General features: G+C 45.8%; 1 protein-coding gene across 1 annotated transcript in view; it reads right to left on the reverse strand.

Annotated features, from left to right (window-relative positions):
* Positions 1-11,665: 11,665 nt before the first annotated feature.
* The window catches only part of OGN (osteoglycin), a 35,769-nt gene continuing 23,844 nt past the window's right edge, over positions 11,666-23,590 (reverse strand). The window contains exons 6-7 of the mRNA XM_030207123.1: positions 21,423-21,518; positions 11,666-13,090 (exon numbers count right to left, since the gene is read on the reverse strand). Of these exons, the coding sequence (XP_030062983.1) occupies positions 12,920-13,090; positions 21,423-21,518 (267 nt within the window). The 3' untranslated portion in view covers positions 11,666-12,919. The remainder of the gene's footprint in view (positions 13,091-21,422; positions 21,519-23,590) is intronic.

Genomic DNA, 23,590 nt, shown 5'->3' on the forward strand with positions numbered 1-23,590 from the left:
ATCCCTACCAACAGTACACCAGGATTTGTCGTTACAAAACTGGTCAAGGTTTGTCAAGTTCATTGCAGTATTGGTGTTCATCAATAGTTAAGTCATGTTACTGATTCTTAACTGGATTGAAGTTGGGCTCTTAGTGGGCCACTCAGACATTTCAGTTTTTGATCCTTAGCCAATTCAGTGTAGCCTTAACTGTGTTCTTTGGGTCATTGTTGTACAAAAAGTGAACTTGCATCCTAGTTTAAGCGATATTACAGAGGGCAACAGGTTTCCCTCAAGGTCTTTTCTATGCTTTTCTCTATCCATTGTCCCTTTACTATCTTGTTAGGTGTCTTAGTTTTGGCCAATGAAAAGTATCCCATAACAGGATGTTGCAAGCTCTATTTTTCCACATGAAGTATGTGCTGTCTGAATGATGTGTTGTGTTGTGTTTTTAAACATTATGCTTTGTATGCAGGTCAAAATTTTCAACTTTAGCTTTGCCAGACTACAAAACATTTTGCCAAATGGCAGAAGTATCTCCTAAGTGTTTGTCTGTATACTTAAAACAAAATTCAGGTTGAATGCTCTTAGTAATAGCTCCTTGCTTGCCACCCTACCATACACAGACCAGATTTGTGATGTTCTTCAGATATTGTTATCATTTGTACACTCTGACTATTCTTGGCCATGGAAATGTGTAGCTCTTTCAAAGTTGCCATTGATCTTTTGGTTGTCTCCCTGATCAGTTTAGTCCTTGCTTGTTTAACCAGTTGGAAAGATGACCTAATTTCAGTAGGCTGTTGGTGGTGCCATACACCTTTTACTTTTTGATAATAATTTTGACCATGCTTGCCTATATTCAAGGACTTAGCAATTCTTTTATGCCCATCCCTGGCAATTCTTTTATGCCCATCCCTGATCTGCACCTTTCTAGAATTTTGCCTTGAAGTTCTTTTACCAGCTTCTTGGTACTCATGGTTGGGCCTATGCTTTGAAATATAGTACTATTGTGCTTTAATTTTTTTTCTCAGTGTTCTTCAATGCAAGGCCTGCGAGCCATTGGCGGCTCTCAGGGACCTCTTGGACGCACACAGTTTTTCTAATTTAAACATTTTTTTGCTACCAAATGTTGACATCTTTCTTTCTCTTGACCCTTCCTTCCTCCACCTCCTATAGTCCGGAATTGCTCATTCTGGCCTTCCCTCCCTGAGTCCATCTCTCCTCTGCCTGCCTACCTTCCACCACCCAGTGGTCTTACGAACTTGATCCTCTTTCCTGCCTCGATTCAGCCAGGCCTTCTCTGTCCAGCCCCAGGGGCCTTCCCTCTGTGTGTCCCATGCAGCAACAGGAAGTTGCTGCAGAAGGAAAGCCCCTGGGGTTGGCCAGAAAGAGCCTGGTTGAATTGCTGCCAGGAAGAGGATCACGTTTGTAAACTGTTGGATGAGCAGCAGGGAGGGATGCCAGGGAGGGAATGGAGGGTGGGGAAAGAGAAAGATCAGACTAGACCAGGCAGAAGTGGGGGGGGGACGACACCAGACTTAGGGAGGGAAGGCCAGAGTCAGTGATGCTAGACCTGGCGGGAGGTTGGGGGGGCTGCTTACCATGGGATGTGGAAGAAAAGAGAGAGGGGAGAACCTGGACATGGGAAAGGAAAGAAACATCAAAGAGATGCTGGATGGGGAAAGAACATAGGGACAGGGACACAGAGGGGCATTGCTAGACTCAGGGATACAGAGGAGTGATGCTGGGATGTAAGGGTAGTGAAGAGAGGGGGGGAATGGAACTTGATATTCTGCCTTTTTGTGGTTTTTGCCACTACATTCAAAGCGGTTTACATATTATATACAGGTACTTATTTGTACCTGGGGCAATGGAGGATTAAGTGGCTTGCCTAGAGTCACAAGGAGCTGCAGTGGGAATTGAACCCAGTTTCCCAGGATCAAAGTCCGCTGCACTAACTACTAGGCTACTCCAGGTGGTTAGTGATGGTGCACATGGATAGGTGGGAAGGAAAGTAATTGAAAAGTAGGTAGCTTTGAGAAGGAGACAGAAGAATGGAAGAAAACGGAGTGTGAAAAATCAGTGTCAAAGATGAATGTAGCACAGAAAGTAAAGAAGGAGAGAAAAACAGCAAATGGACATGGAGGCCCTGGAAATAAGTTAAGAGCACAGACAAAGCGAAGTGCAACCAGAGACTTGGGATCAAGATGATTTGAAAATGAAATCACCAGTTAGCAAAGGTAGGAAAATGATTTTATTTTCAATTTAGTGATTTGAAATATGTCAATTTTTGAGAATTTACATCTGTTGTCTTTATATTTTGCACTGTTCAGGAAGAAATGTATTTCTTTCTATTTCTCTGGTGTAGTACTAGTCTGGCTTCTTAGGGTTTTGTTTGTCTGCATTAGTACTTATAGTTTGTGGTCCTATATTTGGTTTATCTGTTTTACTCATGTATGACTGAGAAGCATTGGTTGGTGTCATGGCCCCAAGTAGTAAGATATTTGCCGGCTCTCCTTCAGCTCTTTTGGATCAAAACAGGCCCCGACTTAAAAATTAACGAAGACCACTAGTTATGTTCTCTCATTCTTCCTCAGTGTTATCTATTAGATTATCAGCACCTACCATGGCCCCATTGATCTTCATCCCTGTCATCTGGTGTTGAAGAGCGTCCCTTGAAAATTGTTTATCTGCTTCACCTGCTTTTCCTTGTAGGTCGCAGTTAGCTCTCACCTGTGTCTTATTAATTTTTTAGTCTTTCTTTGTCAATGCTCGCTCCAAAATCTGTTTAAAGATAGGTTTCCTTGTCATCAAGCAGATGAAGCCATTACGTATGGGTTATGTCCATCAACCAGCAGGGGAGATAGAGAGCACTCAAACTTTCACAGTGCCCTCTTGGCCAGCTAGCTCCACTGCCTCTTCAGTATTCTCTATCTCCCTTAGCAGGGTGGCTGCAGCTTGTTCGAGCTCCAGAAAAATCTGCCGGGAGGTGGTTCCTGGCTTGCCAGTTGTTAACCGGGGTGTTGGAGGCTATAGCAGCTTCACTTTAAAGGCACATAGGTTAGCCCTTTCCCTGCCTTACCCATACCTCTGTGGATGTGGACATATTGCCTTGCTTTCCCTGTCCTTACCCACCAACAGTGGATGCAGGCATATAGGTTCGCCCTTTCCCTGCCTTTCCCACTCATCTGAGCCTCCGGAGTCTTCAATACCTCTGCTTTCCTCACAGCTTAAAAAAAAAAAAAGTTGCGTCGCGTTTTTAAACGCAGAGACGCTGGAACAGAGGTTTTTGACCTGATTTTCAGCAGGATCGTAGTTGTATACTAGATCCTTTGAGGTAAGAGTGTTTTCCAACTCCTCCGGGGTGGGCCCGTGATCGGGGCGATTTTGGCGCGAACCGCCATTTTGGTTTTTACCGCCGTTTTTCGGCGATGGCTGCGGACAATGTAAAGCGCTGTTCCACTTGTGGCAAGCGCAAATCAGCAGCAGGGCTCTGTAAATCGTGCTGTATTGGTGTAGGAGCCGGCCCGAGCATGGCGAGCGATGTTTCTTCCCGCTCTGAGCTGGCAGCGGGCGCCATTTTGCTTACACCGCATGGCGCGGCCTCCGTGGACACGGAGAGACCTGAGCCGGGTGGGGCACCTCGAGATGAGGTTATTTCAGGAGTGGCTAGCACCGGACAGGATTTGGGTGCCCAGGGTGAGATTTTCTCCCCGGATTTTGTGCTTTTGCTGCATAAAGCATACATGATGAAAAGAGCCCTCCCTCAAGGGTCGCCTGAGGCTCCTCTGATTGCCCCCCCGATGGATTCTGGCCTGGGACTGCCCAGTGAGGCTTTTTTCCCCGGATGTTTGGCCTAAAGATAAGCGCAGAAGGGTTAATTCCCCTTCAGATTGTGGTGCACCTTTCCCCCCCCCCCCCCCCCCCCGTGGTCGGGGTGTGAGGATTCGGAGAACTCTGACAGACGTTCTTGGTCTGAGGAACCAGAGTCAGGTGCAGATTTACCACAGGATCTGGATGATCCCTCCGCGGTGAGGATTTTCCACCGTGATGAGCTGCCAGCGCTTATTTCAGATACCCTGCAGGCCCTTTCGATTGAAGATCCTGACAGTGGCATGGCCTCCTCGGGTAATCCCAGGATGGCTAGTACCAAGAAAGCTGCTCGGGCCTTCCCTTTGCATGACTCCATCCTAGAGCTTGTTTCGGCTCAGTGGGCTGACCCCGAGGGACCTTTGAGAGTTTCCAGGGCTATGGGGCAGTTATACCCTCTGCGTGAGGGACATATGGCTCGTTTTCAAATGCCTACAGTGGATGCCCTAGTCACTGTGGTGACAAAGAGAACTACCCTCCCTGTTGAAGGAGGTGTTGCCCTGAAGGATGTTCAAGACTGTAGGCTGGAAACAGCGTTGAAACGGTCCTTTGAAATTGCAGGTCTCACTGTTCGGGCGTCTGCATGCAGCTGTTATGCTGTGAGAGCCTGCCTAGCTTGGCTGCCACAGGCAGTGGCTCAGCCCGGAGATGGAGCGGAGCCCTTCTTGGATGTGGCTCCGCAGATGGAGGTGGCCTTGTCCTTTCTGGCTGATGCCCTTTATGACCTTGTCAGAGCTTCGGCTAAACAAATGGCAGTAGCAGTGGTGGCTCGCCGTCGTCTGTGGCTACGACACTGGGCAGCGGACATGGCTTCTAAGCAAAGGTTGGTGAAGTTACCTTTTCAAGGACTTCTCCTATTTGGTGAGGAGTTAGAGACAATTGTGAAAGGCCTGGGTGATCCAAAACCCCAGCGCTTGCCCGAAGATAGGCAGAGGCCTTCCTCTAAGGGCCAGGCGGTCCACTCCTCGTACAGACCTCGCTTCCGTGAAGCTAGAAGGTACCGCCCGGGGCGTTCTGCTGGGTTCACTTCACGTGCCCGTGGTCAGCAGAGGAACTCCTTTCGCTCGGACAAGCGTTCCGCAGCCGGTGGCTCAAGACCAGGAGTTCAGGGGCGACCCTCTCAATGATGGTGCGTCGGCCCTCTCCTCGATGCCTGTCATCGGAGGACGGCTTTCCCTCTTTGTCCAGGAGTGGGCCAAGATTTCCTCAGATCAGTGGGTTCTGGACCTGATCAGAGATGGATACAGAATAGAATTCAACGCCCCAGTAAGAGACGTGTTTGTGGAGTCCCGATGCGGTTCTGCCGTCAAACGGGCGGCGGTGGAGGAGACTTTACAAGGTCTGATTCAGTTAGGGGCAGTGACCCCGGTGCCTCCTGCCGAGCAAGGCTGCGGCCGATACTCCATCTACTTTGTGGTGCCGCGAAAAGGTGGGTCCTTTCGCCCTATTCTGGACTTAAAAGAAGTGAACAAGTCCCTGAGAGTGCGGCATTTCCACATGGAATCCCTGCGCTCCGTCATTGCGGCGGTTCAGCTTGGAGAAGAGACGGCTGAGGGGAGACATGATAGAGGTATATAAAATAATGAGTGGAGTGGAACAGGTGGATGTGAAGCTTCTGTTCACGCTTTCCAAAAATACTAGGACTAGGGGGCATGCGATGAAACTACAGTGTAGTAAATTTAAAACAAATCGGAGAAAATTTTTCTTCACCCAACGTGTAATTAAACTCTGGAATTTGTTGCCGGAGAAAGTGGTGAAGGCGGTTAGCTTAGCAGAGTTTAAAAAGGGGTTGGACGGTTTCCTAAAGGACAAGTCCATAAACCGCTACTAAACGGACTTGGAAAAATCCAAAATTCCAGGAATAACATGTATAGAATGTTTGTACGTTTGGGAAGCTTGCCAGGTGCCCTTGGCCTGGATTGGCCGCTGTCGTGGACAGGATGCTGGGCTCGATGGACCCTTGGTCTTTTCCCAGTATGGCATTACTTATGTACTTATGAGAGTTTCTCACGTCTCCAGACCTGAAAGAAGCTTACTTGCACATACCGATTTGGCCCCCGCACCAGAAGTTTCTGAGGTTTGCGGTGTTGGGAAAACATTTCCAGTTCAGGGCCTTGCCTTTTGGCCTCGCCACAGCTCCCCGAACCTTTTCGAAGGTAATGGTGGTAGTAGCTGCTTTTCTCAGGCGAGAAGGTATCAGGGTTCACCCGTACCTAGATGACTGGCTCATCAGAGCAGACTCTGCAACAGAGAGCTTACAAGCTACAGCCAGAGTGGTTTCAGTACTGCAATCTCTAGGCTGGGTCGTCAATATGGCCAAAAGTCACCTGTCCCCTTCACAATCTCTAGAGTTTTTGGGGGCCAGGTTCGACACAGTCTCGGGCTATGTGTTCCTACCCGAGCCAAGGCGGTGCAAGCTTCAGAATCAGGTCCGTCTGCTCCTGAGGATGCCCCGCCCGCGAGCTTGGGACATTGTCCAGCCGCTGGGATCGATGACAGCCACGATGGAAGTGGTACCCTGGGCGAGAGCGCACCTGAGACCTCTACAGTATTCCCTACTCCGGAGATGGTCTCCTATTTCTTAGGATTACCAATGCAGACTTACTTGGCTCCCTGCGGCCCGTCTCAGCATGGAGTGGTGGCTCTCGGACAGCATGCTGCGGCGAGGAATGCCGCTGATGCTCCCCGTTTGGTGCCTAGTGGTAACAGATGCCAGCCTGAAGGGCTGGGGCGCACACTGCAAGGGGAAGCATGCCCAGGGTCTTTGGACACCCAAGGAGTCGGAGTGGTCCATCAACCGCCTAGAGTTGAAAGCGGTGTTTCAGGCGCTTTTGGCCTTTCAAGTGACCCTGGAAGGATTGGCTGTCAGAGTGATGTCGGACAACACGACAACGGTGGCCTATATAAATCGACAAGGCGGAACAAGGTGCAGAGCACTAGCCGCGCAGGCCGAACTGATTTGCCACTGGGCCGAGCTGCATCTTCAGTGTCTGTCGGCAGCTCATATTGCAGGTCAGAGCATAGTGCAGGCCGATTATCTTGAGCAGGCATCAGATCAATCCAGCAGAATAGAATCTGGCAGACGAAGTATTCCTGCAGATCTGTGCCAAATGGGGCAAGCCCGTGATGGATCTAATGGCGACAAGTGCCAATACCAAAGTCCCGTGCTTCTTCAGCAGACGGAGAGATCCTCGCTTGGCGGGGTTGGATGCCTTGGCTCAACCCTGGCCTCCGGGTCTACTTTGTGTTTCCCCCATGGCCCTCGATAGGGCGCCTGCTCTTGCGGATTCGGCTGCACCCAGGAGACGTGGTCCTCATCGCCCCGGATTGGCCAAGGAGACCTTGGTATGCAGACCTCCGACAGATGCTCCTGGAGGCTCCTCTGCCGTTACATCTGGTACCGAACCTGTTGACTCAGGGACCGGTAGCCATGGAGGACGCCGGCCGCTTTGGTCTTACGGCATGGCTATTGAGAGGGTGCAATTGAGGGATAAAGGTTATTCCAATAAAGTTATTTCCACTCTCCTGCAAACCCGCAAGTGGTCCACTTCCGTGGCTTCTGCCAGGATTTGGTGCCTGTTTGAGTCTTGGTGTGCTTCCAGAGCCATTGTTCCAATGCGGGCTCCTGTCTCGCCGATTCTGGACTTTTTGCAGGAAGGTGCACAAAAAGGCTTGGCCTATAATTCCCTGCGGGTGCAGGTGGCAGCGTTGGCCTCCCTTCGTGGTAAGGTGGAAGGCGTGTCTTTGGCTACTCACCCAGATGTGGCACGGTTTCTTAGAGGGGTGCTTCGGCTCCGACCTCCAGTGCGAGCACCCTGTCCAGCTTGGAACCTGGGGCTAGTTTTGAAAACCCTGCAGGCATCTCCTTTTGAGCCGCTTCGGCGAGCATCGGAGAAAGACTTGACACTGAAGGCCGTTTTTCTGGTGGCCATTACCTCGGCGAGACAGGTGTCAGAGCTCCAGGCGCTGTCCTGTAGAGACCCATTTCTGCAATTTTCAGAGTCCGGAGTCACGGTTCGGACCGTGCCTTCCTTTATGCCTAAGGTGGTTTCAGCCTTTCACTTAAACCAGCCTATTTTCTTGCCCTCTTTTTCAGAGGAAGAGTTTCCAGAATCTTTTGGGCAGCTGCACCTTTTGGATGTGCGCAGGACTCTGCTGCAGTATCTGCGAGTTACTAACTCTTTCAGGACTTCTGATCATCTGTTTGTTTTGCTATCCGGTTCTCGCAGAGGGTCTCCAGCGTCTAAAGCCACTATTGCCCGCTGGCTCAAAGAAACTATCTTTTCAGCTTATCTGCTGGCCGGCAGGGTTCCGCCTGTAGCCTTTAAGGCACATTCTACTAGAGCGATTTCTTCCTCTTGGGCTGAAACTGGAGCACTCTCTCTTCAAGAGATATGCAGTGCAGCAACATGGGCTTCTAAGCTCTCCTTTGCCCGACATTACAGGCTGGATGTGGCTGCCAGGAGGGATGCGCGTTTTGGTGCACAAGTGCTAGCGCGTGGTGTGGCTTGTTCCCACCCTATCTAGGGATTGCTTTGTTACATCCCATACGTAATGGCTTCATCTGCTTGATGACAAGGAAGGGAAAATTAGGTTCTTACCTTGGTAATTTTCTTTCCTTTAGTCATAGCAGATGAAGCCATGAGCCCTCCCTGTATGATTGTCTGTATGCTGTGAATCTGTTTTTCAGGTTCTGTTCTAATTTCCTGAAGTTCCTTCCTTGGGAGAAAGTTGGAAAACAATCTTCAGGATTCATGTTCAGTTTAAATTTAGGAGGATGTGTTCATTCCCTCCAGCATGTTTTGGAGAATGTGTTGATTCTCTCCAGGAGGCGCGTGTGTTCCCCTCCAGTTCTATAAATAGGAGGATGAGTTCATTCCCTCCAGTGTGTTGGGAGGATGTGTGATTCCCTCTAGGAGGCGCGTGTGTTCCCCTCCACTTATACAATAAGGAGGATGAGTTTATTCCCTCCAGGAGGATGTGCATTCCCTCCTTTATGAGTTCATGCCCTTGTGATGGGCCATCGTTCGCTGTGAGGAAAGCTCTTGTGATTCCCATTGCGGTTTGCCATACTGCTTTGGAAGCTTCAAATACTGAAGAGGCAGTGGAGCTAGCTGGCCAAGAGGGCACTGTGAAAGTTTGAGTGCTCTCTATCTCCCCTGCTGGTTGATGGACATAACCCATACGTAATGGCTTCATCTGCTATGACTAAAGGAAAGAAAATTACCAAGGTAAGAACCTAATTTTCCCATACTTATTCTTAGATTGGTGGCTCTGTGTCAGAACATACTGGTGTGTCACCAAAAATGTGATAGCCAAGCACATGCTTTACTTAATGATCAGGTGTGCCTATAGGCAAGGGGAGTGCAAGGCAGAGGGCCGTATACTTGAAATCCCCTTTACTGCTCCCTTTTTCTGCTTCTCCCCATCTTCAGTGATCATGGTTACCACTATCCCAAGCTGGAAATGTTTAAGGTTGTCTTCTTCCCCCTCCCCTCTCCCCCAACACAAACTGGCAATTACTATTTAATCCTGAGCCTACATATGCTTCTACCACGATCTCTTCTGCTGTTAATGTGGGCTGGATGTGCTGTATTCTGCTCCCTCTCTTGTCGTTGTGATCACTGCTGCCAGATTGACACATAAATGTTGGGATCAGTCCAAGAGAGATTTAACAAACCACCAAGCTTTAGGCAATAAGAACAAGGTCCAGAAAATAGTCCACAATAACAAATTAATCAGTAGCAGGCATTATGGTTTGTGAAATGATTTATTCACATAAAACAGGAAATAAAAACTAATGGCTGCATTGGGGCTATAAACAATCTGATAAACATAAATATATGCAAGTGAATAAAAACATAAAAGATTGGTTTCTTCAACTTGCAGAGAATTAAATTAAATAGAGGAACTTGACTTGATAACAAACTGGGAGAAATATATAAAGTCAATCAACAATATCCCACAGTAAACCACATCTACCTCAATGTTAAAATTAAGCAAAGAAATAGTTAACAAATGTGCTCATAATTTGAAATGGACCATCACAGACCAAAACAGGTCAATTGCTTGCTCTTATAAAGGTTCTTTGATCATTGCACACTATATTGTGATACACCCATGTGCTCAAATACCCTACCAAACTTTTTTTCAAAAAAAATTTTGTTAGAAAGAATAACATTTTCAAATATTTTTTTTAAATGAAACTTATCTTTTGAAGTTAATAGCTCATTAACCAGAGCTGCCTTTCATGAGTCCCGACTTGGATCATGTTTTGCTGCGGCTATTTCAAGGAACCCACACTTAACAAGCTAAGACTGTTCGGTATGATATATCTCTCATGCAGTCTCTTCTATGCTGATTCAAAAAATGTCTGAATATTGTCAACAATCTATATAAATGCATTGATCCAAGAGAAAACTTTCAAAAAACACTGTTCATATTAATGTTTTGTGTTTTTATTCATATGTATGTAGTTACGTTTTTCAGATTGCTTATACCCCTAATGCAGGCAGCAGTAGAAACGTGGCTGCATTAATGTAATCTACCAGGATTTGCATAATAATGAGATGCAAGGCATGCAAAGCACTTCATTGTTATGTAAATTGAATAACACAGCTTACGTTGAACGCTTCAAGCTATGTTTTTCGTGGAAAAATAATGCCAGCTCAAAGCTCCCGGGCCCTATCTTAAAGGGAGCAAAGCTTAACAAAAAGAGTATTCCCCCACCCCTCAGCCTTTCTGAGCCTACTTTAGTTAACCCCTGGTGGTCTAGCTTGTCTGGGGCAGGAGTGAGCCAGGTTCAGAACGGTGCCAACTGCTTGTGTCAAGTTCAAAATGGTCCTGGGGTCCCTGTATTATTTTGTAAACTCTGTTTATTAAGCGTAACATGCACATATAAGTACAGCTTTAAAGACCACATGATCAAACAATGAATCATCCACCAATGTAATAAGGTAAACGTGGTCAGGACAATACTGTACAGGCATGATACTTTTACAAATTGATAAACTGGGTTTCATTCATTCAAACAATCATTTATAATATCCATCAGGGGAAATCTTCCATGGCACCAATCAGACCAATGGGGATGGAAGAAACAGGCAAAACCATATATCAGTCACAAAAAGCATCATACAACAGTCATCAAATGTGGAGATACAAACAGAGCTTAAGATAGCGGCATGTCATCTGTAGATACATGCTGGAGAAGATGGCTCCAAAGCCACCTATAGTTCACCCATTCTGGTTTAGATTGATCACGATAGGATCACAATTCAAAGGCAGCAATCCTGTACTATTTTGAACCTGGCAGGAGCAACTGGGGCCCACTGCTGCCCTTGATCCTTTAGACAGACAGGGTTTGACTGAGGTAAGCCTGGGGTGGGGGGAGGGGAGGGCCTATGTGAATGGGAATCTGAGGGGAAGTGTTTGCACAGGAAGAGGGGGAAGCATTCTTCCCTTCAGCATCAGGCCACAAATTAGTCCATGCTGTCAGTGAAAACCGCTTGCAAGGTTGATTCCATGTTTTTCTCATTAACCTGCGATACTGAGTTACTGCAGATTGGTGATTCCCACAATGAATGAAGCTGTGATAAAATGCCATATTTTACTGCAGCTTAGTCACTCCCCCCCCCCTCCCAATATATATTTGTCAGATTGATAGATCATTTGTTTGTAATGAGTTCTGTGGTTGTTATCTGCCTCCCCAGTAAGAAGTGAATCTAGGGTTATGCTGTGTATCTTTCAGTCAGCAGAGTACTGTTAGAAGCTATTCACTGGAAATCGACTTATACAATAACATAGTTGTACCAAGCAAGGTTTCCTTGTAAATTTATTTTTCAGTTCATCTAGAGTGTATACGTTGAGACAGCTACAACGGACAATCATATAAAGTTAAATGGCTCAGGCAAAGCTTGTGTTAATGCAGATTTTACATTTTGTTCAGAAGCTTGAAAATGTTCTTTTTACAGAAAAGAAATTTCATTAATTTGCATGTTTACACATACATATCATTTAACTATTTTGTAAGCATACAGATTAAACTAAAAGAAAATCTGATCAGAACGTTTTACTAACACAAAAAGCTACTATTTTCCAATTCAGTCTCTCAAGAAATACTAGACTTTAGCATGCAAAAGAATTTGGTGCGCAAGAAATGTGACTAAGAGAGAAAAGAAAATTACAGTTTTCCTTAGACTGATTTTATGCTTATGTTGCTCAATATGAAATCTTTAGAGGTTGTGATATCTTTTAGAGGATCAACAAAAGAGATGTAATAACATGAGCATATGAGTCCTCACAGACCTTTTCTAATGATGAACATGTAGTAATAGATAGATTAAAGTGAGTGTGCAAATTAATATCAATATGTATTAAAGAAGGGTGACTGATATACATCATATTTAGTGGCTTGAAATTTTTGATTTCAGAATCATTTGAATTCTTAAGATTGACCTGTTAATTAAAAAAAAAGGTCATTTACTCTTTCAAATAGTACTAGAACTAAGGAACAATCCATGAAGCTAACAGGTAACACATTCAAGACATATTGGAGAAACTGTTTTGTAACTCATTAAACAATCAGTCTGTGAGATTGGACAAGTCGCTAGAGGACAAATCCATACACAGTTATTATGCAAGAAGGTTTGGGAAGGAAAACTCCTGCTTGTTCCAGTGGGGGGGAGGGGGGGGGGGGGGGGGAGAAGAGAGAAAATACAAGGATGGGATCTACTCTGGCATCTTCCAGGCATTTCTGAATGACCTGGACTGGTCACTGACAGAAACAGGATGCTGGTCTTGGTAGACCTTTGGCTTGATCCAGCAAGACATATCTTATTTTACTATGTTATGAGGGTTTTCCTGTTCACTGTAATTTATAGTGTATAATATGTGGTATTAACATTGGTTCACATCAACTTGAGGGTTTTTATAGATAATCTTGAAGATTGTGCTTATGAAGGATAATTTTGTCATTTATGGTGCTGTGTATGTATGTTCTCTCTATGCACAACAGATTTGTATTTTGTTACGATGCCTTGGTGCTGTACCTTAGAATTGTGGCTCATTGTTAAAAATATGCCCCGGTGGGCAACCTTTTCAAGCAAGTAAAACTATTTGGGTACTTCCCCAAGATCACAGGGTTTCCATCCAGTCTTACTTCAGCCATACGTTCTCGAACATAACGTGTGTTGTTAGATTTGCAGAATGTATCATCTGTGATCGAAGTTATGTTGTTTTCCTGAAATAGAACACTTCTTAATTAGCAGGCATTTAAAAAATATTGCATGCTCAAAATTATAGATTTGGATTTTTGGATTTTATTACTTTTTTAAAATTAGTTCTTTAAAATGTTCTATGCATTTCTCATAAACTTTTTATACAGGGCCTAACTCAAGGCAGTTAAATCAAACCTGAACTTGAATCAAAAAATGAGCTGAGCCTTTATTTTTTTCTTAAATTATAACAGAACTTGAACCATTATTTTGAAAGTCTTTGTTCAGTTTGAATCGGATTAGACCTACAAAAAAGAAATTTAGAATACTAGCTTGAAATAAGGATTTGACTAAAAAATCTAACTTGATGCATTGGCTAGCTCCAGAATCAGTACGAATCCAAATAAGCACATACAATCAATATTTGGGAGGGTTTGCATTTTAGTCTTAAAATGGGCAGGGACAATTTAAAGGAAAAGTGAAAAAAAGACAACACTTCTAGAAAAGAAAATGTTGGGGCGATACAGGAGTGTACCATTAAGTACTTCAAAGCCATTGAGACTGAGGCGGCAGGCTCCTACAGATTAGAGAGGAGTGGCAGGCAGCATGTTGTTTATTTATTTATTAGGATTTATTTACCGCCTTTTTGAAGGAATGCACTCAAGGCGGTGTACAGTAAGAATAGATCAAACATGAGCAGTAGGCGATTACAGCAGTAAAAATATTCAAGTAACAATACAAAGTATGGCATGGTATACTACTTGCAATGACTACACAATACGTAATAGAACATTATAATTGGTAGTGAAGGGGGGTCAAGGACACCTGGTGATGTGAGTGTGGGAGAAGTCCTTGTCAGGTCTCTCGGGGAAATGTGAGCCCTTGGGCCTCTGTCACGGAGGTGGCAGCAGCAGGCAAAACCACCCAACAGGAGACAGGCAACCCTAAGACGGGCTGAAGTAGACAGGACTGGAGTGGCTGGGCTGGAGCTGAAGAGGCAAGCAACAAGGAATCCAGGAACAACGTCCTACAGCAGGGTTCAGGCTTGAGAAGCAGGATACAGGAACTACAAACAAGCTAAGCTCAAGGGAACGGGAATGACAGATACGCTTGCCAGAGGAAGGGTTAGACTGGAGCTACAGTAGCTAACAGATAGAAAGGAGAGAAATGGCTGCAGCAACAGCCGCTAACCAACCTCAGACAGGGAGCAGAGCCACTGCACAGGGATAACAGGCTAGAAGCCCACAGAGAATAATATACACAGAAAGGCTGAAAGCCTACAGGTCAGAGAGATACACCCAGAAAGGCTGGAAACCCCCAGGCCGCAGTAATACAGCCAGAAGGCCTGGAAGCCCACAGATAAAAGGGATATACACAGATAGACTGGAGGCCCTCAGAGCAATGGGCACAGAAGGGCTGGAAGCCCACAGAACAATAGACACAGAAGGGCTGAAAACCCATAGAGCAATTATACCCAGAGCAGGAAAGCAAGAAGCCCACAGGTAAGTAATAGACTAGGCAGAAAGCCTACGAGCAATAATACCCTGAGCCAGAAGGCAAGGCCCACAGGTGATAGTAACTAGCAAAGCAGAAGGCCTTGAAGCCCACAAGAACAGACAAGGAAAGCTAACTGTGCAAACAGCACACTAACCTTGGGACCTAAGGCACTGCGTAGGCATTGGCAATGCAAAGGCACTGAAGACCAGAACACCAGTTCCTTAAGAAGGCCCTGACAGATGAGGTCACCCCTTCAGGCCACAGGCAAGGAGCATACAGAAGCCCAGAGAGACCTAACCCACACAGGTGTAGTCTATTGAGGTAATTAGTGTCAGGCTGGAAGCAGCCAGCCCACCCAGCCTGAGACAGAGCTACCTCAGGAACAGCCCACTGAAGTACAGAGAGGCCCAATACACACAAGTGTAGAGTAGTGAAGCCATTAGAGCAGCCAGCCCACAGAGACAGAGATAGAGCTAACTCAGGAACAGTATACTGAAGCACAGAGAGGTAAAACCCACACAGGTGCAGTATACTGAGGCAATGAGCGCCATGCTGGAAGTGGCTAGCACCCAGAGACAGAAACAGAGCCAACTCAGAAGTACACAGAAACCAGCACAGACACTGATTCCCAGAAATAGGGTAAGTCTGAGGGTGGTCACGACCACAGACGTGACAGTCCTATAATGCAAATGTGGTCATAGGAGCCAACTTTTCAAAATTATTGGGGGTGCTAAGCCCAATGGAAATAACCCCTCCCTGAACACATACAAGGAATTTTCTCAATATTGTGGGTGCTCAAGCGCCCACAGTGTCTGCTTCTATGAATGTGGTCAATCAGCCACTTTAAATCATTAGTGGTCAGTTGGTCCTGGTTCACTGTGTTATGATTGTGGTCAGAACCCCTCTCAAACTTACCTTTTTCCTGGGGGTCAGCTTCTTAGCTGGCTTCTGTTTCTTTTGTCTGTCCTTTCTGAGCTAGCTCTCTCTCTATATACTGGCAGCTTCCAGCAGCATGACTCTAATTGTTTCACTTTACTACAGCTGTGTGTGTGGACTGAGTTAGCTCTATCTGTCTTTGGGTGTACTGGCTTCAAGTGCTTCACGGTGCTGCATTGGTGTGGGTTGGGCCTCTCTGGGTTTCAATGTGCTGTAGGCCTGGGTCTAGGGAGTGTGACATCATCAGGGAGGGCCTTGATAAGGAAGTGTTGTTCTTCCCTTCAGGGCCTTTGCAACGTTTGCTTGAGGTAGGGTGGTGCAGTGTGCACTTCTGACTTTGTGTCTAGTTTCCCTGCTTGCTTTTGCTAAAGGTCCAGGTTAGTGTTAGTGCAGTGTGCACTTTGATTTGTGTTTAGCTTCCCTGCTTGTTTCATTGTGGCTCCCCTGCTCCCCTGTTAGTTTCTGTTACTAGCACTTCTGTAGGTTTAGTGCTTGGTTAATTTAGTGCTGTGGGGCACAGCTGTAGCTTGGTGTTTAGGAAGCACCTTTGCTAGTTTTTGTGTTTTTTCTTCCTTGTTTTTCCCTTGTGGCTCCCCGGTGTCCCTTTTAGTGCTAGGAGCACTTCTGGTTGTTTGGTGCATAGGAGCACCTTAGTTAGTTTAGAGTTGTAGAGCACTGCTTGTTGCTTAGTAGCACCTGTGTTAGCTTTGTGTTTAGTTCCCTGCTCTGTTAGTTTAGGGCTTAGGAAGTCCCTTTGTAGAGCAGGGCTTAGGAGCTCCTGTTAGTTTAGGGCTTAGGAAGTCCCTTTGTTGTGCAGGGCTTAGGAGCACCCCTGGTAGGATAGGGCTTAGGTTTGTCAGTTTAAGATTTAGGAGCACTTCAGTTAGTTGAGTACCTGGAGCACTCCTGCTTCAGCTTGTTCTAGTCCTGGACCCTGTGTCATCTGGTATCCGGTAAGTCCTGCCGGCCACTTGAACCCAGGGGCTCAACCCTTGGGGGGCAATGGCTAAGTTTGTGCAGCGCTGCGTATGCTTTGTAGCGCTATAGAAATGCTAAATAGTAGTAGTAGTAGTACTAAGTGCAGGTGAAGCTGTACGGACCAGTCCAGTGTGCTCCAGTCCAGTGTTCCAGTCCTGTGTTCTCCAGTCCGGGGGATTCCAGTCTGTGTGTTCCGGCTCACTGGGCGGTGCCTGCAGTCCCTACCGGTGCCGGTGTACTTGCCCAGCATTGGTTGGTGGGTTTTGCCTGCTGCTGTCACTCCTCGTCAGCAGCCCAAGGGCTCACGTTTGCTCCAGAGCCCGGCCCCGCGGGCTCTGAACCTGAGAACCTGACACACTGAATCTTGTTTGGGATAATCTTTCAATCTACCTCCCAGTGTCTAGGGGCATTCTTCCCTCTCAAGCTTCCAGGTGTTATGATTCTGCTAAGACAGGCAGGAGAATGACTGGGACTCGCTTCTGATTGGCCTGTCAGGGATTGAGCTGATGTCTGAAGCAGCAGACGTCAGAAGCCAGATCTATTTAAACTTACCTCTTCCTACAACCTTTGCTTTAGTGTTGATTCCTGTTAGCTGAGCCTGTTTTCCTCTCTGTCTGCGCTAGTAGCACACTGTGTATTCGTTTGGAGTTTGCTTACTCTTCTCATTGCCAGTAGTTTCTGTGTGTGCTGGTTGTTCCTAGCGTGTGCTTGATTGCATTACTACACTGCACCTGTGTCTGTTGTCTTCTTGGCTGGTGTTGTGTTGTCTGTGGTAAGCTCGTTCCTGTTTGTTTGTTTAATTCCCCTTTCCTCTGTATTAACCCTTCTTGTGCAGAGCTTGGTATTTGTCTTCTGTAAGTCCTGCCTCTGTTGGCAGCCTCTCTGTCCCTTGTAATCATTCCTGTTTGTTTGTTTGAGTTTCCCTGTCCTCAGTGTTAGCCCTTTATGTTCAGATCTTGGTATTTGCCTCCTGTAAAGTGCTGCTGCTGTTAGGCAGCCTCTCTGTCTGTTGTAATCAGTCCTGTTTGTTTAAGTTTCCCTTTCTTCAGTGTTTACCCTTTATGTGCTGAGCTTGGTATTGCCCTCTGTAAGCCCTACCTCTGCTGAGCAGCCTTTTCCTTCATCCTGTTTTTCCCTGTTCAGCCATTCCTGTGGAGCTTCACTGTTGCAGAGTCCGAGTCCCATTCTGTCCTCGGCTTCCCCTCTGCTACCTGTGTTTCTGTGTAGCCTTTGTTTGCATTCTTTCCCTCTGGTCGTAGTCTGTACCTGCCAGCTTTTTGTCTGTCGCCCTTCCCTTGTGTCACTAGTTAGCGCTGTGTGCGTTGCATGAGCTCCAATCCCTTTTGGGACCCCTCATTGTTCTTTTTCCCTTCCCTAGTGTGTGACTCGGTTCCTGTTCAGCCATGAGGCCCGTACGCTTGGACTCTGTACGAGTGGGTTCCGGTTCGGCCGTGAGGCCCGCCTGAGTGTTTTATCTCCCTTTTCTGCTGGTGCTAGTTGAGTGTCCTGAGTGTGTGGGGCGTTGTGGCTGTGGTATTGCATAGCACCTGTTTGGTGTACCTTAGGCCTTGGCCAAGATCCTTCCTAAGCCTCGGCCTAGGCACAAGGGCTCACGAACAGATTAACACCAGGGAGGATTTCCCTGATCTCAAATTGGCTCCTCACACCTTGTACATTTAAATTTTCTCATATGAATTGGAATATGTGCTGAAACCATTCCTGCAATTTTATTGGCCTGAACTGGATCCAAACCAGAACAACTTCAGTTGTGATGTACCCAAACTAGAACCAAACCAAATCAAAAAAACTTAGGTGTAGATATTCAAATAGGTTTAAGTGGGCCAGGAAGGGATATTCAGTGGCACTTAACAGGGCAGTACTGCTGAATGTTCTCTGACTGCCACGGCACTGTCCGGTTAGTGTTGGGGCAGTCTGTGGGCAGAGTTGGGACAGACATTGACGATATGATTTTGGCACTTAATTTCAGCTGTCATCTGTGTAACTTCCAGGATTTGCTGAAGATCTTGTTATCCATTGCTGGTGCCCAGACATGGCCCAGCATTGAAAGTATGAGTCTAATTCAGCCTGTGGCTATCAGTGGCTTTAAAACTACTTACTGCTGTGGGCTGAATATTTCCTAGTTAGTGGCTTAACCCACTGTATGTGCTTGAATGTGCCATGTAATATGTACAGTATATATATATTGTTTATCTTCTACTGAGCATTATTTCAACAACAAGAACAATAAACAGCTTTCCTGGATTGCTTTGTTGCAAGAATTTAGAGGCTGATGTTCAAAAGATTTGTCTGGGTAATTTTCGGAATTACCTGCCAAATAGTTCTTTTGTTAAAATACCCAACTCAACTTTTAATTTTATCTGGGCATCCAAAGAGGTAGTGTGGGAAGTGTTATGGAGTGGAAGTTTGACTTTTTACTAGGCAGCACTGATATATATGGAATATAATATACATTTATTAATGTCTCTTCTTTTCGAGGCTCAGCTTTATTGCATAAGGTTCAAAGAAGTTATTTTTATGCACATCACAGCACTATTCATACAACTGCTGGCTTTGTTTTACTTTTGTACTAGTAAAAAAGGCCTGTTTCTGACACAAATGAAATGGGCGCTAGCAAGGTTTTCCTCGGCTCCCCTGCAGCCACCCATGTCCAGCGACCCTCCTCTCCCCCTGCCCCCCCTACAGCCACCCATGTCCAGCGACCCTACTCTGGACATGGATCAGCTGTGAGGCATGTTCCCCCCCCCCCCCCCCCCCCACAGGTTCTGAAGTTGATATCATAATGGCTACGGTGATGTCAGCCTGATCTACGGAGCCTAGCAGACCAACTCGGAATGAGCCACGGTCCCAGGCAAGTCAGAACGTTGGAGGTGAGAATTATTATATAGGATAGGTTGCTGAAAACTGAAAATTTGTGCTAGTCTTTTAGATATGCATAGGATAACAAAATAGTAAGAGGACCAAAAGAAATTAGGAATCATAGTTTTTCGTCTGTCACAACCCATAGAGGATAATTTTCTAACAGGGCATCTAGGCAGGGAAGACTCACCTGGTGCGTATAAAGCACTATTTTATAAATAACACTCCAAAGTTGGGCACCGTTTATAGAAAGAATATCGCTTAGCGCTAGGATCCGCACCCAACTTTGGGTGTGAGGATTTACACCAACTGAAGCATAGTGTGAATACTTGTGCCAAAGGGGTCCTTTTACTAAGGTGTGCCGAAAAATGGGCTGTGCTAGTGTAAACGCGTATTTTGAGTGCGCGCAGATCCATTTTTCAGCGCGTCTGTAAAAAAAAAAAAAAAAAAAAGGCCTTTTAAAAAATATTTGCTGAAAATGGACATGGGTCAAAATAAAAATTGGCACATGTCAATTTTGAGTCTGAGACCTTACCGCCAGCCATTGACTTAGCGGTAAGGTCTCACGCTTAACCGTGCAGTAATCGTCTACATGCGTAGAATGACGACTACCGCCAGGTTTCTGCTGTGTGCCAGAAAATGAAAATTATTTCTGGCACGCGTCAAAAATGAAATTACTGCAAGGGCCATGCGGTAGCCAGGTAGTAACTCCAAATTGACGCTCATTGGGCACGCGTAGGCACCTACGTGGCTTAGTAAAAGGGCCCCCAAATTAGGCGTGGATTTGCCGTATTTTATAACACTGCGTGCAAATTCTAGGAACCCCCCTCACCAGCCCATGCCCTCGCCCCTTTTTGGATTCACACGCAAATTCAAATTGTTGCCAATTAGCACAAATAATTGATAGTGCCTAATTATTGGCACTAATTGACTCAAATTGCATGCAGAATTTTTAGTGCCATATAAAGAATTAGGGAGGTTAGTGCGTTGCCTTTGTACTGTATTGTATGTGCCTATACAATTGCTTCCCTGAAAGCTTCTGCACAAAGTTACATCTGCTCCAATACAGGAGTAACTATATGTGGGAGTGGAAGTTGACACATATGTATGCATTTTATAAACTTCACACATAAGTACTGATCCCTCTCTTCCTGTGTTTGGAAAATTGGGGTGCAGTAATGCTTACACGTATGTTACATAAAAGTAGATGCTATGTTTTCTGAACCACTGTTTAGAACAGTGGTCCTAAACCTGTCCTGGGGGAACCCTAGACAGTCAGGTTTTCAGGATACCTGCAGAGCATGCAAATCTCCATGGGAGATTGTGGATATCCTGAAAACCTGACTGGCTGGGATTCCCCCTAGGACAGGTTTGGGAACCACTGAGCTAGAGGCATGTAAACTCAGGCAATTTTATAAGCTATTACTTCAGTGCAAAATACTATTCTATATGCTCAAGGATGCTGTTTATTTTAGGTTTGTTATTAGAGTGTACCACATTTCTCTAGAACGAAACCTGCTTGGGTTTCTGTGACATGAAATACCAGTTCAGCATAATAGTGAAAACAAAAAGATGGAGAGTGGTTTTCTTGTAGTGGAATACCTTGTAGCTTATCATGTTGTTGCTGTTATAGAATCTACTATCATACATGTAGAAGACAAGTTAACTTCTCTACTACCCTTTTTATGTTTACATTTCTGGGTGAGTTGTGTTTTGAGTGAGGAACTCGTTTGTTTAAAATAATTATTTTTACAATACGTTTGACATTCAGTAGATAGAAAAGGGCCGTTTTTAAAAAAAAGCTTAGGGGGTCTTTTACTAAAGGTTAGCTCGAGTTATGTGCAGCAGGTCCCATTTTATTCCTATGGGCCCTGCTGCAGATAACTCGAGCTAATCTTTACTAAAAGACCCCCTGAGTGCCACCACAGGACTGTAATGGACATGATGTAGGTAGGATTTGAAACTTTATTTGGGGAAAAGGGGCACACATATAAGCATATAAGTAATCTGTATAGTATTTATCTAGATGCATTTACACTGAATAATAAAGAAAGGAAATGTATTGCAGACCTGAAGGTGGAGTATGCGTAGACTTTCTGGCAGGTTCTGGGGAACACTTTCCAGCTCATTTTCAGCTAGGTAGAGGTATGACAAATCGTTGAGTTTCTGTAAGGCATTATTGTTAAAGAAAAGGTTAGTGTTTATATGACATTTATTTATGAGGATTTATTTACCACTTTTTTAAAGAAATTCACCGAAGGTGGTTTACAACAAGAATAAGCTTAACTTAGGCAATAGACTATCACAGCAGTAAACGCATTCAAATAACAATACATTATAGCATAGTATGCTGCTTACAATGTCAACACTATATGTATTAAAACATCTTAAAAGACAGCATGGGGTGTACGCAGAGGTGAAATGTATAGACAGATAAGACAGAGTAACAAGAGTTAGATAGAAATAAAGGTGACTAAAGCATAAGGAAAAATTGCATGCGGAATTGGAAAAGCTGCATGAAAATGATCTTGACTAGAGTAGGAGTGAATAAGCACTTTCCTGTCTAGTATGTACCATGTTGTTGTTGTTATATATTTCTAACAATCATGTCCAGCCTGACTTTCACTAACAAGATATTCTTTTTTTAACTCTTCTGATTTTCTTACCTTGGTTGTGTTTTTCTTTCTCTGCAACTTTGATCAATTGGTGTATACTGACAGAGTTTATTATCAGAGGCCTGCATTAATTTTACCCGCATAAATAGAGCATAAGAAAACTAAATGTAACTTAAGGATAAAAATTAGTTGAAAACATACTAAATAATGGCAAAGACCAATATGTAAGGAAGCTGCAGAAGCGGAAGACTGTGATCCACTACGTAACAGGAAGCCAAGTAGTGTGACCAGCAAGGCAACTTCAGGAACAACAGGATGACGGACTAATGGAAGAAAAAACTTTATTTATAATGCCTGACTGTCAGGTCCTCGAGGCTGAGCCGGAATACGTGAGCCCTTGGACCACTGCCGAGGAGCGGCAGCGGCAGGCAAGACCATCCTGGAACTGAATACACGGAGGGACAGGGCTGGACCTCTGGACTGGAGTCGGGACTGAGGCAGGCAACTGGAACCAGCAGAACAGGAACAGCTTCACCTGCACTTAGCCACCGTTCCTCCGGAGTTGAGCTTCGGAGTGCGGGTGGCCGGCAGGACTGGCAGGACGAGGCCGGAACTGGAGATCCTGAGGATCCACCCTGGGTCAGGGAACACGAGGAAGCTAGACTAACTACTAGACTCAGACTGAAAGCTGCTGTGCTGCCCCTAGCAAGGAACACAAGACAGACCAGGGAGACAAGACGAACAAATGCGTAACAGGAGCAAGGACTAGGGTACACAGCAAGCTAGGCAGAACGGGGTTCAGGGAATACCCACAGGGTAAACCCACTAGCTAGGTAGAGGCAGGATACAAGATAAGCACCCAGGAAATATACACGAGCTAGACAGACAGGATTCAGGATGTACACTCAGGATATACAAGCAGGGTTCAGGATAGGCACTCAGGGTAAACGCCCTAGCTAGGCAGCAGCAGGGTTTGACAGGAACCGGCAGAGGTCAGGGCTGGCAGCAAGCGAGGAAAGTCAGGAACAAGCAGGAGTCAAACTCGTCAGGCAAACAGAAGGAGTAACCAGGAACTAACGGAGTCTTAGGGCTGGCAGCAGGCAGAGAGTATCGGGGTTCAGGCAATAGTCAGAGGCAGGCAGCAAGCAGAGAATATCGGGGTTCAAGCAATAGTCGGAAGCAGGCAGCAGACAATAGAATACACCAGGAACTAGCAGAGTCAGGCTGAAGCTACAGACTCCCACCACAAACCGAGGGAGAGTGGCTGAAGGCTTTAGACTCCAAACACAGAGCAAGGGAGTAGAAGGACAAGCAGTCCACAGAGACAGAGTAGCAGGGCAGAGCCCCCCACGGAAGGACTAGCAGTCCACACACAGAGTAGCAGGGCACAGCCCCCCCCCCCCCCCCCATGGAAGGACTAGCAGTCCACAGACACAAACAGAAGGGCAGAGCCCTCACAGAAGGACTAGCAGTCCACAGATACAAAGAGAAGCTGGGCCAGAACCCAGAGAAAGGCTAAGCAGTAGTGCAGCAGAACACTAACTAACCTGACCTGGCCTAAAGGCATAACACCATGCAAAGGCCCTGAATACTAGCACAGCACTTCCTTATGAAGGTCCTCCC

Source organism: Microcaecilia unicolor, chromosome 6 (assembly GCF_901765095.1).
Source record: "Microcaecilia unicolor chromosome 6, aMicUni1.1, whole genome shotgun sequence".
NCBI classification, from domain to species: Eukaryota; Metazoa; Chordata; class Amphibia; order Gymnophiona; family Siphonopidae; genus Microcaecilia; species Microcaecilia unicolor.